Here is a 16,276-nt window from a genome sequence, read left to right as displayed (position 1 = left end):
CATAACATTTAATTTTATTTATTATATCGAAGCTTAACTTACAATAACAATAAAATAACTGTATTAATATTGTCACGATTAATTGTACAATTTATACAAAATTATAACCAATTCTTTCGTAATATAATAATATTATCTTAACCTCAAAATCGGCTGTCATGTGTCAGTCAAATCCAGTTGGGAAAGATGGCAGATACAGAGGTAAGAAAACTCTCACGTGTTGAATAATTTTGTAAAAACAGCAAAAAATGCAATAAATAACACACAACTAACTTGCAGCTTGCAAAAGCCCTGAAGGATCTTCCATACCGCGTCCAAACCGCGAGTTTAAAACAGCGAAAAGAGGTTATAGAGAGTGTGATTGATGTTTTGCAAAATCCCGGTAAGTATTAATATTTAAATGCATCCCCAATTCATCAACAAACATTTCCAGCTATCAATGAGAGTATCATCAAGGGAATTTGTCGGGTGATTCAGTTAACTTTGCCCCGATACCGCGACAGTTCGTCTCAAGTTCTGGTGAGAAATTTAATCGTGGCATTGCTTGAAAAACATTCCGATTTTGCCATAAAATGCCTCACTTTGATGCTTGTGGACATTGCCACCCAACACAAAAATCTGGTCGTGACGTAAGTATTGTTTCAAGAGTCGCTAAAAAGTATGGATACAGTTAAATATTATGAAAGCTATTCATCAAAACTTATTTAATTTTTTTTTATGTTATGCTTAGGACAATCTGTTTCCAGTTTTGTGACATGATTTGTGCTTTTAGAGTTATTGGACGAAATGTGGTTGATTTTAATTTTTTAAATCTTACAAAAAATAAAAATAAAATATACATTAAATAAAAAAATTGAAATTGGTCTAAAATGACTTGTAGTCTTTTTTACTAGTTAGTTATTTATTTATGAGCAAAATTTGGTGGCAATCGAGTGAAAATTGCGCAAATAAATGAATAAAACAACTTGGGCAATTTTTTTACCTATCTACCAACAAACAAAAAATCAACAAAATTACAATGACCGAGAATTTATGTCAAGAGTAGACCTATTTGACGTAAAATTGTCTGAGGATTTCAAATCTGTCTTCATTTTTGTTCTATGATTCGTGCTTTTAGAGTTATTAGACGAAACGTGGTTGATTTTAATTTTTCAAATCTACAAAAAAATAAAAACAAAATAAACATTGAATAATAAAATAGAAATTGGTCTAAAATGACTTGTAGTTTTTTTTACTAGTTAATTATTTATTTATGAGCAAAATTTGGTGGCAATCGAGTGAAAATTGCACAAATAAATGAATAAAACATCTTGGGCAAATTTTTTATCTATCTACCAACCAACAAAAAACCAACAAAATTACAATGACCGCGAATTTATGTCATGAGTAGACCTATTTGACGTAAAATTGCCTGAGGATTCCAAATCTGTTATCATTTTTGTTCCATCATTCGCGTTTCTAGAGTTATTAGACGAAATGTGGTTGAGTTTAATTTTTCAAATCTACCAAAAAATAAAAATAAAATAAACATTGAATAAAATAATTGAAATTGGTCTAAAATGACTTGTAATCTTTATTACTAGTTAATTATCAATTTATGAGCAAAATTTGGTGGCAATCGAGTGAAAATTGCGCAAATAAATTGAATAAAACAACTTGGGCAAATTTTTTATCTATCTACCAACCAACAAAAATCCAACAAAATTACAATGACCGCGAATTTATGTCATGAGTAGACCTATTTGACGTAAAATTGCCTGAGAATTCCAAATCTGTCTTCATTTTTGTTCTATGATTCGTGCTTTTAGAGCTATTAGACGAAATGTGGTTAAATTTAATTTTTCAAATCTACCAAAAAATAAAAATAAAATAAACATTGAATAATAATATAGAAATTGGCCTAAAATGACTTGTAGTCTTTTTTACTAGTTAGTTATTTATTTATGAGCAAAATTTGGTGGCAATCGAGTGAAAATAGCGCAAATAAATTGAATAAAACAACTTGGGCAAATTTTTTACGTATGTACCAACCAAAAAAAAAAAATTGTTAAAATAACAATGACCGAGAATTTATGTCAAGAGTAGATTTATTTGACATAAAATTGCCTGAGGATTCCAAATCTGTCTTCATTTTTGTTCTATAATTTGTGCTTTTAGAGCTATTAGACGAAATGTGGTTAAATTTAATTTTTCAAATCTACCAAAAAATAAAAATAAAATAAACATTGAATAATAATATAGAAATTGGCCTAAAATGACTTGTAGTCTTTTTTACTAGTTAGTTATTTATTTATGAGCAAAATTTGGTGGCAATCGAGTGAAAATAGCGCAAATAAATTGAATAAAACAACTTGGGCAAATTTTTTACCTATCTACCAACAAACAAAAAATCAACAAAATTACAATGACCGAAAATTTATGATTAGAGTAGACCTATTTGACGTAGAATTGCCTTAAGATTTCAAATCTGTTTTCATTTTTGTTCCATAATTCGTGCTTTTAGAGTTATTAGACGAAATGTAGTTGATTTAAATTTTTCAAATATTTCAAAAAATAAAAATAAAATATACATTAAATAAAAAAATTGAAATTTGTTTAAAATTACTTGTAGTCTTTTTTGCTAGTTAGTTATTTATTTATGAGCAAAATTTGGTGGCACTCGAGTGAAAATTGCGCAAATAAATGAATAAAACAACTTGGGTAAATTTTTTACCTATCTACCAACCAACAAAAAATCAACAAAATTACAATGACCGAGAATTTATGTCAAGAGTAGATCTATTTGACGTAAAATTGCCTGAGCATTCCAAATCTGTCTTCATTTTTGTTCTATAATTTGTGCTTTTAGAGCTATTAGACGAAATGTGGTTAAATTTAATTTTTTAAATCTACCAAAAAATAATAAAATAAACATTGAATAAAAAAATTTAAATTGGTCTAAAATAATTTGTAGTCTTTATTACTAGTCAATTATCTATTTCTGAGCAAAATTTGGTGGCAATCGAGTGAAAATTGCGCAAATAAATTAAATAAAACAACTTGGGCAAATTTTTTTATCTATCTACCAACAAACAAAAAATCAACAAAATTACTGTGATCGAGAATTTATGTTTAGAGTAGACCTATTTGACGTAAAATTGTCTGAGGATTTGAAATCTGTCTTCATTTTTGTTCTATGATTCGTGCTTTTAGAGTTATTAGACGAAACGTGGTTGATTTTAATTTTTTAAATCTACCAAAAAATAATAAAATAAACATTGAATAAAAAATTTTTAATTAGTCTAAAATAATTTGTAGTCTTTATTACTAGTCAATTATCTATTTCTGAGCAAAATTTGATAGCAATCGAGTGAAAATTGCGCAAATGAATGAATAAAACAACTTGGGCAAATTTTTTACGTATCTACCAACCAAAAAAAAAAATTGTTAAAATTACAATGACCGAGAATTTATGTCAAGAGTAGACCTATTTGACGTAAAATTGCCTGAGGATTTCAAATCTGTCTTCATTTTTGTTCTATGATTCGTGCTTTTAGAGTTATTGGACGAAATGTAGTTGATTTAAATTTTTCAAATCTTTCAAAAAATAAAAATAAAATATACATTAAATAAAAAAATTGAAATTGGTCTAAAATGACTTGTAGTCTTTTTTACTAGTTAGTTATTTATTTATGAGCAAAATTTGGTGGCAATTGAGTGAAAATTGCGCAAATAAATTGAATAAAACAATTTGGGCAAATTTTTTTCTATTTACAAAGAAGTAGACTTATTTGATGTAAAATTACCTGAGGATTCCAAATATGTGTTTATTTTTGTTTGTATTTTTGGAGATTTTTAGAGATAAAACTATTTTTTTTATCCGTATTCACAGCGTTTTGAAAAATATATGTGATTGATAGCAAACTTTTACTATTGTTTTCTCATGTTTATCGCTTAGTAAACATGTCATACCGAACTTGTTGCGCTTCTCATTATTTTAAATTAATTGAGTGGTGAATTTTAGTACGAACACATGTCAGACAGGGTTGTATGCCCTACACTGGTCATGTCTCTTGGTCACAGTTGGTTGGAGAGTCAACGAAAACATTCTCCAAACCCACTTATCGGAAATCGTCGAAGTTCAAGCCGTTTTTTTGACAACAGTTGTGGCAGCAGGGATTGAAAAACGCTCAACTAAAGCGTTCAATCTTGTGAGTGTTTTTTTTTAATTTAACGATTAAAATAAATTAAAACGTTTATTTTTAGTTAAATAATTCATGGAATTCAATACCAGAAAGTGAAAAATTGTATTTAGATAAATTAAGCAAGTCCGAACAGACCCAATATGTGGTTGTTTTAGCAGCAGCGATAGCTAAACGACTGACTTGTATTAATAAAAATGATTTAATCGCCCCGTACATTAATTCACTTTTGGAGACTTTTATTAAAAATTTTGTCAGTTGTAAAACGAGACCTTTGCCAAATGTTGTAATAGCCACTTATCCGTTATTAAAACAAGTCAGTTTTGATTTATTCAAAACGAATCTTTGGTCCTCACTTCAGAAAGCTATGTTGCGAAACCCCGAAGTGATTTTAGAGTGTGTTGGACTTGTGATTTCAGGTCTTAATCTAGACTTGAGCACTTGTGCTGTTGAAATTGGAAACAGTTTAATTGGTGTGTATTTAATCAAGTCAAAAGTTGTTTTAATTTTTTTCTTTAGCAAATCTATACTCAAAGGACGACCAAGCAAAAAACGAAGCCGCCGATGCGTGCAAACGACTCGCTCAACAAATTAAAGAACCCAAAGCTGTTACAGATTTATTGAAGAAGACTTTTGCCGTTTTTCACGGTTCTGAGGGAAAATTGACTGTTGTCGATCATAAAATAAGTGTTTTGCAAGCCATTGGTTATTTCAGTTATAACAATGTTCCTGAAGATCAGTTGGGGGAAGTACTGGTCAATGTGTCTGATTGTTTCTTGAAGATTTTGGAGAGTGAGGTTCATGAGAAGACGCTTTGTTTCGCTTTGGAGATGTTTGCTTTGTGGGGTTGCAAGTTTGAGAAGGAGGTGCCTGCCAAAGTTGTGGACGCATTTAAGGTAATTTTAAATTTAATATTTGCTTATTAAGCGCAAAAATCTACAAAAATCCGACTTTTTCAACTCGTATCTGCCTTCAAAATAAATAAATAAAATAAAATAAATTGATGCATTAGGCGAAAGCTATTTTAAGTTTGTTTTTTTTTTCGAAGTAATTTTATTGATACTCCAAACATATCGACAAAATCTGTTCCATTTTTTTTAATTGTAGGACTGGACGAAGCCGTTTAAGTGTTTGTTCTTATTTTTTTAGTTAGCAGTTTTGGTGATTTGTTATGGATATTAATGGTTTTGCATCTTATTTTCAGAACAACTCTCCTGCATCTAATAATTGTTTGTTTTAATAATAATGAAATATTGACTTTAAATTTTATTAAAGAATGTGCTTTCTTCTTTAGCAAGTTTAAAGCCTAAGAGGACTGTTGGACCAGATGGAATTCCAACTTTTGTCATACATAGGTGTGCTGATGTATTGTATTATCCTTTTTTTCTAATTGTTAATCTTTCTCTAAGAACCTCGGTTTTTCCTGATGCATTTAAATTATCTTCTGTATTGACAATTTACAAAAAGGGGGACAAAAGTGACATTAGTAACTACCGACCTATTTATTTAATTAATAACTTCAACAAGTGCTTTGAAACGCTTATTTACAATGTAGTTTATGTTAAAAAATACATATGTAATGAACAACACGGTTTTGTATGTGGTAGATCGACTGTAACAAATCTTTCCCGCTTTTCCCAGTTTCTTGCCGAGACTTTAGATCTTGGTATGCAACTTGATGTTTTCTATAAAGGCTTTTGATAGCGTAAACTTTAATTTACTGCTTTTCAAACATTATTATTTTGGTCTTTCAGACTCTCTGATAAATTTTTTTCAATCATATCTTAGCAAAAGAATGTTTTCCTGAATGGTTTTGTATCTGACGTATTTGAAGTTACGTCTGGAGTGCCACAAGGGTCCATACTCGGTCCGCTTCTTTTTGTACTTTTTATCAGTGTTGTTAAGTTAATGACATTAAGTTAATTAAGTTAATGACATATTCAGGTAAATTAACTGTATAAAATAAAATTCACCAAGTCAAATTTTAGTAAATTACCATGTTGCCAGGTGTATTTTGTAGGAAATTGCGGTGTTGGTGGTTCTTTAGTTAAAAAATAGGGTATAGATATTTGTACATCAAATCTTACTATTCTCCATTTATTTAGTCTCTAGTTTTGTAGCTTGTTTTGCTAAGATTTTATAACATAATAACACAACACAAATTGAAATAAAAAAATAACGTAGTGAACCAAAAAGTTGATTTACCTCTGCTGTTTTGTCAATAATATTAAAATTTACGCTAATTTTTATTATTATTATAGTTCAGCGGTTCTCAAAATTTGGGGCTTTAATTTCAGTACGATTTTTTAGGAAAACTATGCATTTCTGATTTACATAAATTTTGCTTAATCGAATTGTCTTGCCATTCTCTATCCACCTTTAAATTTTTGCCAAACCATTCCCTAACACGTTATATACTTATTTTACCTAAAATATTCTTGTCTGGATTAACCTATATTGACAAATTTTTGTAACTTTAAATGCTATAATAACTTTATTTGGGTTATTTCCGTCAATTTTTAGTTCTAAAATGAAATAAATCTGAAATTTTAATATGAATAGTTTGTTTGCTCTAAAACACAAATTACTCACAAATGGCTAAAATATCGTAATTTTTTACGCACTAGCTAAAACTAAAAAAATTAGAAAAACTGCGTTACTTTGCCCGAAAATAATATTTTTAGTCATTTGTTTTGGAAAAATCTCTTCATTTAAGTCGATTTTTAGCTCAAAAACTCACTTGTTAATTTTTATAATTTGTTTGCTTAAAAAAATTGATTCACTCCTTTGCTCCAAAATTAAAAAAATCGCTGACAACTTGATTCGCTGAAAATAAAAAATTGCTTAAAATTTTAAATAGACCTAAAACTTGTAACTTGACTTGATTTGAGTGCTTAAAATTGACTAAAAACATCAATGGTGGTTTGTTTTTAGCTAAAACCTTTTGATTTGAGTAGTTTAACGATGACATTTTAAAAATCAGTAAACTTATCCGTAGTAAAGCAACAATAATAATAAATTATGCATACTCAAATTTTATATTAAATTATTTTTTAATAAAGTGTCAAAATTGCAGTTTTCGCCAATTATCAATTTTGATTTTAAAAATTTATTTATTATAATTTTAATTATCAGTTTTTCCAAACCACCAGTGTAGTTGTGTGAAAGTCATACTTTTCTAGCATTCTTATAGTTTCTGTTGAGTAAATTTAAAAAATGTGATTTTGTCAAAAGAAAATCAGATTATTTCAAAACTTAGGCAAAATCGATCATTTTATCACCATTTAGAAGGCGAATCCCGTTCTGTCAAAGATATCTGCTCTTAAACCGGTTCACTGCTGTCTCATTTGTTACAGGAATGAGTAATTGACCGATAAAAATATAAAAAGCACCTCCTACTTGCTTATCTAATACTCAAAAAATTGCAAGACAATGCTCTGCCAACTATAAAATAGACCAATCCTAAGACGTTCAAAACTGAACAAAAAGTTGTTATTTGATTATTTTGTAAATATCGGTCAAAGCATCTAAAATTTCTCTGTTTTCTAAAAAAAAAATAAGTTTTCCATTACGCTTGTGTGTTTGATAAAGATTGATTCTCGTAATTAGTTCGTCTTTAAACGCAGACAGTTTGCAAGTTTTTCAATCAAAACTCAATTGTTTCGCAAGATGCCCTCAAAACTCAATAATGTACCAAATTAGGTGAAAAATCTTTATATCCTTTTAGTTATTAACTTGGGCATTTAAAAATTTCTAAGTTATGTTTTTATTTAGACAATTTAATAATCATTGAAAAGCAAAAACAAAAAAATGTTCTTTATATTTTCTATGTTCACAATCTTCCAGTTTTTCAATCTCATAGTTTCTTGGTGTTTCTATCACAGTTTTTAAGTTTGTTCTCAATATTTCAACATTTTGGTTTCTTTATTTTCCATATTCTATATTCATTTTCTATATTTTTTAGTTTTTTTGTTTTACTTTCTTATAATTTCAGTTTTCCAATTTGTTAATATTCTTACTCCGTAGTTCACTAGTTTTTTTTAAATTATTACTTTTTCGATCACTTATTAGATCTACAGAATTTTAGTTATTAACTTGGGCATTTTAAAATTTAGGAGTTCTGTTTTTATTTAAACAGTTTAATATTCATTGAGAAGCAAAAACATAAAATTGTTCTTTATATTTTATGTTCACAGGCTTCCAGTTTTTCAATCTCATAGTTTCTTAGTGTTTCAGTTTTCAAGTATGTCCTCAGTGTTTTAGCCTTTTGGATTCCTTATTTTCCATATTAATTTCCTATATTTTTAGTTTTTTTGTTTTACTATCTTATAACTTCAGTTTTCTAATTTCTTAATATTCTAATTTCGCAGTTTTATAGTTTTTTTAATTTATCACTCCTTCAATCACTTAGATCTAATAGTTTTAGTTGTTAACTTGGGCATTTTAAAATTTGTAAGTTATGCTTTTATTTAGACAATTTAATAATCACTGATAAGCAAAAACAAAAAATTGTTCTTTACATTTTTTCTGTTTAAAAGCTTTAATTTTTTCAATCTTATAGTTTCTTGGTGTTTCTATCACAGTTTTCAAGTTTGTCCTCAGGTTTTTAGCATTTTGGTTTCTTTATTTTCCATATTCCATATTCATTTCCTACATTTTTTGTTTCACTATCTTACAACTTCAGTTTTCTAATTTCTTAATATTCTTACTTCGCAGTTCTATAGTTTTTTTAATTTATCACTCTTTCAGTCACTTAGATCTACAGAATTTTAATTATTAACTTGGGCATCAATTCGGAAATAAGCTTCGATAATAAAAGTGTTTTCTTGCACTGTGTAACAGTGCATTTTAACGAAATTTTTAAAATCAATTAATTGAATTTTTCAACTGACAGATTTGGCATTTATTGACAGAAGATTCAGTTGAGCCGAGCGGCAGAAACTTTTTTACATGTAGATTAATTTCAAAGTTAACTTGATGAGAATTATTAAAAAACACATTGTAGAAACAAAATAAAGATTTGAGGCTTCCACACAAAAATACACTGGTTTGAAACTGCTTTCCAGGTGCACTTTGAATTACGTTTTCTTCAAATGCAGGCTAAAACTTTCAGTGGTTTATTATTATATATGATGCAGATTATTGTAGAACTTAACGTAAAACCGTTTTTTTTAAATATTTGATTTTCTTTATTTTGAAGTAAAAAAATCTTCAATTTTAAATAGTACGGCAAATTCCAAAAATCTAAGATTTTTTTACTCTTTGGAGTACAGCTATCCTTTTTAAGAAGTACTTTTACTCTATTCTCCACAATCATTATGGAGAATAAATATTGAAACATTTAGTCTTCATTTGAAGAAAACGTACTTTATAAAGTGATCTTCAAAACAAATTTTTCTTTGTGGGGAAGCCCCCAAACCTTTTTTTTTCCATGTTTGGACTACTGAAGCGATTATCTACAAAGCTCTGAACTCGGAATTCGCCAATTTTGAGATACGCTCAGTAAAAAAATTAAACCGTAAGCATTTTTAATAACTGATCTTTCATTTTAATAAATAAATTACAATTTTTTAGCAACAAAAAGCGATTTTGATTACAACTTTGTTGTTGGTAATGTTGTTGACTGTAATGTTCTACAGAAGAATATTCTTAATCTTTTAGAATGGTGTCAGAAAAATGAGTTAAATCTTAACCCGTCAAAATGTTTTTTAATGCAATTTTCTAACAAATCAGTCATAAAGTTTAATTATTTTATTAATTCTTTTCTCCTAAAAAAACTGTATTGTGTTAAAGATCTAGGTGTTACTTTTGATCCAAAGTTCACGTTTTCCAATCATATTGATAGTGTCATACTAAAAGCTTCTAAGATGTTAGGTTTTGTAATAAGAAATGGTTTTGAATTTTCACAAATTAACACTTTGAAATTACTATATTTTTCATTTGTTAGATCATGTTTGGAATATGCATCAGTTGTGTGGTGTCCTATTTACTTTGCTTGAAAATGTGCAAAGAAGGTTTTTGAAATTTCTGGCTTATAGAGATAATGGAATTTAACCTCCAGTTGGTTTCCCGCAAGAAATATTATTAAATAGGTTTCAAGTATCTAGTCTTAAAATTAGATATAAATTTGCAGCAGTAACGTTTCTTTTTAAAATTATACACAATAAAATTGATTGCCCTCAACTGCTAAAACATCTAAATTTTCGTGTACCTCGTCAAAACTCTAGAAATAAACAATTATTTTACTTGGATGCTAGTCGGACAAACTTCCAAAAAAAATCACCAATTTTTAAGATGTGCCCTGAAATGAACCAAATTAATAACGTAGATATATTTTTTTATGAATTATAATTGTTTTTGTAATATTTTACGTGCTTATTTTACTTTATAAAATGTACTTCTTCTAAATTTTACATAGGCTACACAATAATTGGTTTCGACTGTGGTGTAGCAGAGATCAATAATAATAATAACAATAACCAGTCTGCATGTGCTTAAAAAAATTGGTTGGAAGTTATTTTGGTGTTTTTTGTTTTATTCTTTAATTATGTCATTATTTGGTTATATTTATATTTACTTAATATTTGTTTTTGTGCGCAAAAATCTACAAAAATTGAGCTGTTGCAGCTCATATCTGCTGTTTGTTTTTTTAAGTACGTCATTTATGGTGATATAAATATTAAATATTTTTTGAGTGAAGAAATTTTCACAGGTCGATCAGTTCCAGCTCGTATTTGCTTCGAAAAGAAACAAAAAATATATAAAATAATAACAATAATAAAAAAGATTTCCAGTCTGTATATGATTTTAAAAAATAAATAAGATTTTAAAAGTTGAAGGATAAATAAAAAAGTGGATCTTTGATAGTTTAAAGCCAAAACTATTTTAGAACTTTCCTTTATTTTTTATTTTTCATTTTTGTGATGTTTACATTAGATATTTTTAAACACAGAAATCTACAAAAATAAAAAATGAAGGGTTCTGTTTTCGCTCATCTAGAGTTTTGCTTTATTTTGTTTGTTTTAAGTACGTCATTTATGGTGATATTGATATTAAATATTTTTTGAGTAAAGAAATTTTCACAGATCGAACAGTTCCAGCTCGTATCTGCTACGAAAAGAAACAAAAAATATATAAAATAATAACAATAATAAAAAAGAAGAATAATGTGAAAGCTGTTTCTGTGTTAGTTCTTTGTTGATTTTTTTATTTATGGCAATTTTGCTGATATTCAGACCGTTTTTTACAATATTACGCCGTTTAGCTATATTGAGATTACAATTGGATAAAAATTGTAAATATTTATATTATTATTTTTTATTTAACAGAGTAGAATGTATGGCTACATCCAAGCATGTTTTTAAAATAAGTTGTTTTATCAATCTAAAAATGGTGGATGCGCCGGGGAGTTAGTTATATTTTGAGATTACAATTGAATTAAATTTGTAAATAATTATTTGCGAAAAAAAATTGGTAGTATAGATTAAAAAAAAACAAGTGCTTAGAATTACTTGCTGAAATTACTACCTAGTCTCGCTATTTGTAAATTGGTATTACAGAAGATGATGTTAATGCATTAGGAGAAGTCGCAGTTTTTAGTAAATGGTTGACAAATAGAGCAAAAGTATAGTATGATAGATCAGGGCAGAACTTAAATTCCATACAGTTTCCTCATGTTTTTAACTTTTTATAGAGCAAAAAATATTAGACTCAATAAAATTCAAAGTTATAATTACATTATTATCTAAACGTTCTTCAAAAGGTTATAGTTATTAGATAATATGAAATTGCTTTGAACATAAGAAGCAAAACCATTTGCAATATTTGTAGGAGCACTGTACTACGTTGAAAAACATGAAAGATTGAAGAGTTCCAGTCCGTATATGATTTTAAAAAATTAAATTTGTAAATAATTATTTGCGAAAAAAAAAAGATAATATAGATTAAAAAAAACAAGTGCTTCGAATTACTTGCTGAAATTACTACCTAGTCTCGCTATTTGTAAATTGGCATTACAGAAGATGACTTAAATGCATTAGGAGAAGGCGCAGTTTTTAATAAATGGTTGACAAATAGAGCAAGAGAATAGTTTGAAAGATCAGGGCACAACTTAAATTCCATACAGTTTCCTAATGCTTTTAACTTTTTATTCAGCAAAAAACATTAGACTCAATAAAATTCAAAGTCAAAATTACATTACTACCTAAACGTTCTTCAAAAGGTTATAGTTATTAGATGTTAGATGACATGAAATTGCTTTGAACATAAGAAGCAAAACCTTTTGCAATATGTGTTGTACTGTACTACATAGAAAAACATACACAGATTGAAGAGTTCCAGTCCGTATATGATTTTAAAAATTAAAGTTAAAGGATAAATAAAAAAGTGGATCTTTGATAATTTAAAGCCAAAACTATTTTAGAACTTTCCTGTATTTTTTATTTTTCGTTTTTGTGATGTTTACATTGGATATTAAACACAGAAATTTACTAAAGTTTGTTTTTCTTTATTTTGTTTTTTTAAGTACGTTATATATGGTGATATTAATATTAAATATTTTTTGAGTGAAAAAAATTTCACAGATCGAACAATTCCAGCTCGTATCTGCTTCGAAAAGAAACAAAAAATATATAAAATAATAACAATAATAAAAAAGAAGAATAATGTTTTTAATGCTTTTTGTTTTTTCTCTAATTAGGTGTAGCAATTTTATTATTATTACACATAACAAATTAATATTGCTCAAGCACAGAAACCTACAAAACATAATGGTTTTAGACAGTATCTGTTCTCAACAAAGTATTTTAGTTGTTTGTTTTGTTTTTCTTTAATTATAGCAATTTTGTTGATATTTCAGAATGGCATGGGCTTGAAAACCTCTACTCCTCTAGTCCGTATATCATACATAAAATGCATGCTCACCTGTTTCAACCGAAACACAATTAATCAAGCCACCTGTTTAGTACCAACATTACTAAAATCAGTTGATCGAGCAGTTGCACAACCTGCACAATGTCTTCCTGTAACAGAAGGCTTGTGTGCAAGTTGCATGCTCCTGAAAATAATCGCAGTAAGTGGTGAAAAAGAAACCAACTTTCAAAACCTCTGGAACGTTATTCTCGACATGGATAAGCAGATTTTCGTCTCGGAAAAATTCCTATCAACAACTGGCGACGACGGCTTGATTCACGTTATGCATCTGTGCGAAAAACTACTAATTGATCATTCGAAAATCCTAAATGGGAAAAATTCACCACTACATCGTGCAGTTCTATACTGTGTGATTTTTGGTTCGGCCAAAGTGCGTCGTAAATGTTTGACGATTCTCAAGAGAATGGTTACAAATTCTCCGAAGGCAGCTCTGGCAAGGGCTTTGCTCAGGGAGTTGTTGAGTTTTCTCGAAACTGTTAAAATTCAAGGAGAGAATAATACGGAAATGTCCAGTCATGCACTAGTTGAGTGTATCACTTCCTTGTGTTCGGCACAGGATTTGGCACTTGAAGATGTTCAGTTTTTGGCCTTGGATGCTTTTCTTCCAGCTCATTATCCGACTGTTGTGGCCGTTGCGCCCGATTTGTGGGTCAAAATCACCAAGCATTTGAATGTGAAGCCCAAGGTTTTGATTGCGCAACAAGCTGATTTCTTTAGGAAGGTTCTGGTGCAAGAGTACGTCACTTCGCCGGTAAGTTTTTCAGTTTTTTATCGGTTATGAAAAGACGCTGCGCTCACTCGTTTTGGCAAACATTATGCTCGTTAAACAATAAGGTTTTGTTTGTGAACTTCTATTGTTTGAAAATTTGAAATCGGGGACCTAATGAGTATGATTTCAAAATCTTATTTTACTACTATTTTTTTCAATTAAATTTAATAACCAGAGCAACATTATGTGATTTTAAGATAATTTTTTGGCTTATACAGATCTCAGATTTTTTTTTGTTTTTAGCAATTTTGTTATTTTTTTATTTGTAACTAACAACTTTGAAAAAAAGAGTAAAGTTTTAAAAAACTTCAACGACAAATTTTTGAACACTAATATTTTTAAAGGTTTAAAAAAAACAATAGAAATCTCAGATTTGATGAAATCTCTAACACTTTTTTTTAGATTTTTGAAAGTGATTTTTTTAGAACAAAACTTTTATATCTAAGGAAATTCTAAGACAGTGTTTAGGAAGGTATTGAAATGTATAACTTTTTAAAAATTTTAGTAACAAAATTTAATACTTTAGGTTGTTTCGAAACAAATATTTTTTTGTTTATTTATTGGCTGAGGTTGATTATTACACTATTTTGATAATGAACTAAGATTTTCCAATATTTTTTTAATAACTTGAACACGAAGATAAAGTTAAAAGTTAAGGTAAATTATAATTAGTTTTGGGAAAAAAATAATATTTTTCGATTAACGTCGAAGAAAATAATTTTGAAAAGGAACGTAAGATTCAAATTGAATTTTCAAAAAAAAAAATTTTTTTTTACTTCTTTAATTAACTTAAACCAAAGATTTAGAGGGTCTTCTCAAGTCTTAGGATTGCCAACTGTCAAATTTCAAGTCTACTATGATTTTTTGAAAATGATTAAAAAAATGATTATAAAACACTTTTTTCAAATGGAATGACCCTGTTTTTTCCATGGACATTAAAAGAACAAGTTTTTATGCAAACTTTTATTAACATGTTCTATATTTATCTCTTACAATATTTGAAATAATCGCAAAAAACAGAATTTTGGCTCATTATTTTTATTTATAATCAAGTAAACTTAAAAAAAAAACGATAAAATGGTGCTATTAATTAAAAAAATATCTTATTTGTTCAACATTTTCACTCAAGAAGTTCAAAATTCGATGGCAGACTGACTGAGTTACTGTACATAATTAACTAAGTTATAATAAACTATAATTAAATATGATTGTTTTACTGCTTATTCGATAATGAACCATCTAAAAACTAAATAAAACATTGAAGCTTAACAGTTGTTGATTATTTTGCAAGGTCTACTTGACTAACTATGAAAATTACGAAGTAAAGTCCATTTTTTTGTGATTTTTTTCAAAAACTGTAAGAGGTAGGTATAGGACGTATTGATAACAGTCACCATAAATATCGATATTCTTTCGCTTGCCGTAAGAAAATTGGGTCACTCAATTTAAAAAAACTGGGTTATAGCAGTTTTTTGAAAACCATTTTGAAAAAATCACACTTGCCAAAAATTTTGACAGTTGACATCTTTGAAAATTTTAGAAAACTTAAAAAAAAAACTATTCATTTATCATTATCACAAAAGGTTTAAGGGCTGTGATATTTTAGATAAACTGTTGCAAATGAAAATTGTATCAAAAAAATTGACATATGTCAATAACTATATGATAGATAAGTATCAACAATTTGGCAAAATGTTACTCAGTTTGAGAAGGTGAATTCAAATACGCAATTTTTCATAACTTTTTTTATTATTATTAATTTTTAATACCTTGAATTAAAGCTCAAAAGTTAATTTTAAAAAGCAATTGTATTGTAAATTAGTAATTCTCAAAATTTTAGAAGAATTCTGAAGAACTTAGAACTATTTTATACAGGAGTTTAAGATTTACAATCCAAATAAATTTCAATTCTTTTTTCACATAAGTTAATATTATTATTAAATTAATATTTTTTAAATTGTTGTCTTGAAAAACTTTTAGCTTGGTATTGAAGTTGTTAAATATAGCCTTAGTTTTCTTTCAAAATCGTGTAAATAAAATATCAGTCTCCAAATAGGTATTTATTTCGAAACAAACTAAAAAAGTTTTTTAGCAAGTTTGACAAAAGACAGAACAATTACAGAATGAATAGTAAAATTTAAAAAATATTAGCTTTCGTTTTCTAGTGTTTTTCTCTTCAAAGTTTTGTTTCCTATCATTTTTTTAAACTTTAAATATTAGTACTTACAGATTTGTGTTAATGTTAGCTATTACATGGAAAAAGTTAGTTTTTCTTTAAAATTGTTTATAATTAAAATTTAAAAGAGAAAAAAATAAACAATGAAATAATATAAGTAACAGATTTTAATATTTGTTTTTTTCTTTCGGTTTAAAAACTTTTGTGGTGCAAATGACT

At 27.9% G+C, this 16,276-nt stretch overlaps 1 protein-coding gene across 1 annotated transcript in view; it reads left to right on the top strand.

Annotated features, from left to right (window-relative positions):
* Positions 1 to 46: 46 nt before the first annotated feature.
* LOC103314725 (stalled ribosome sensor GCN1) overlaps positions 47 to 16,276 on the top strand; it is a 63,846-nt gene continuing 47,616 nt past the window's right edge. The window contains exons 1-7 of the mRNA XM_064355226.1: positions 47 to 201; positions 280 to 382; positions 434 to 629; positions 4,004 to 4,190; positions 4,246 to 4,654; positions 4,701 to 5,077; positions 13,039 to 13,863. Of these exons, the coding sequence (XP_064211296.1) occupies positions 187 to 201; positions 280 to 382; positions 434 to 629; positions 4,004 to 4,190; positions 4,246 to 4,654; positions 4,701 to 5,077; positions 13,039 to 13,863 (2,112 nt within the window). The 5' untranslated portion in view covers positions 47 to 186. The remainder of the gene's footprint in view (positions 202 to 279; positions 383 to 433; positions 630 to 4,003; positions 4,191 to 4,245; positions 4,655 to 4,700; positions 5,078 to 13,038; positions 13,864 to 16,276) is intronic.

Source organism: Tribolium castaneum, chromosome 2 (genome assembly GCF_031307605.1).
Source record: "Tribolium castaneum strain GA2 chromosome 2, icTriCast1.1, whole genome shotgun sequence".
Classification (NCBI taxonomy): Eukaryota; Metazoa; Arthropoda; class Insecta; order Coleoptera; family Tenebrionidae; genus Tribolium; species Tribolium castaneum.
This window is presented reverse-complemented; position numbering and strand designations above follow the sequence as displayed.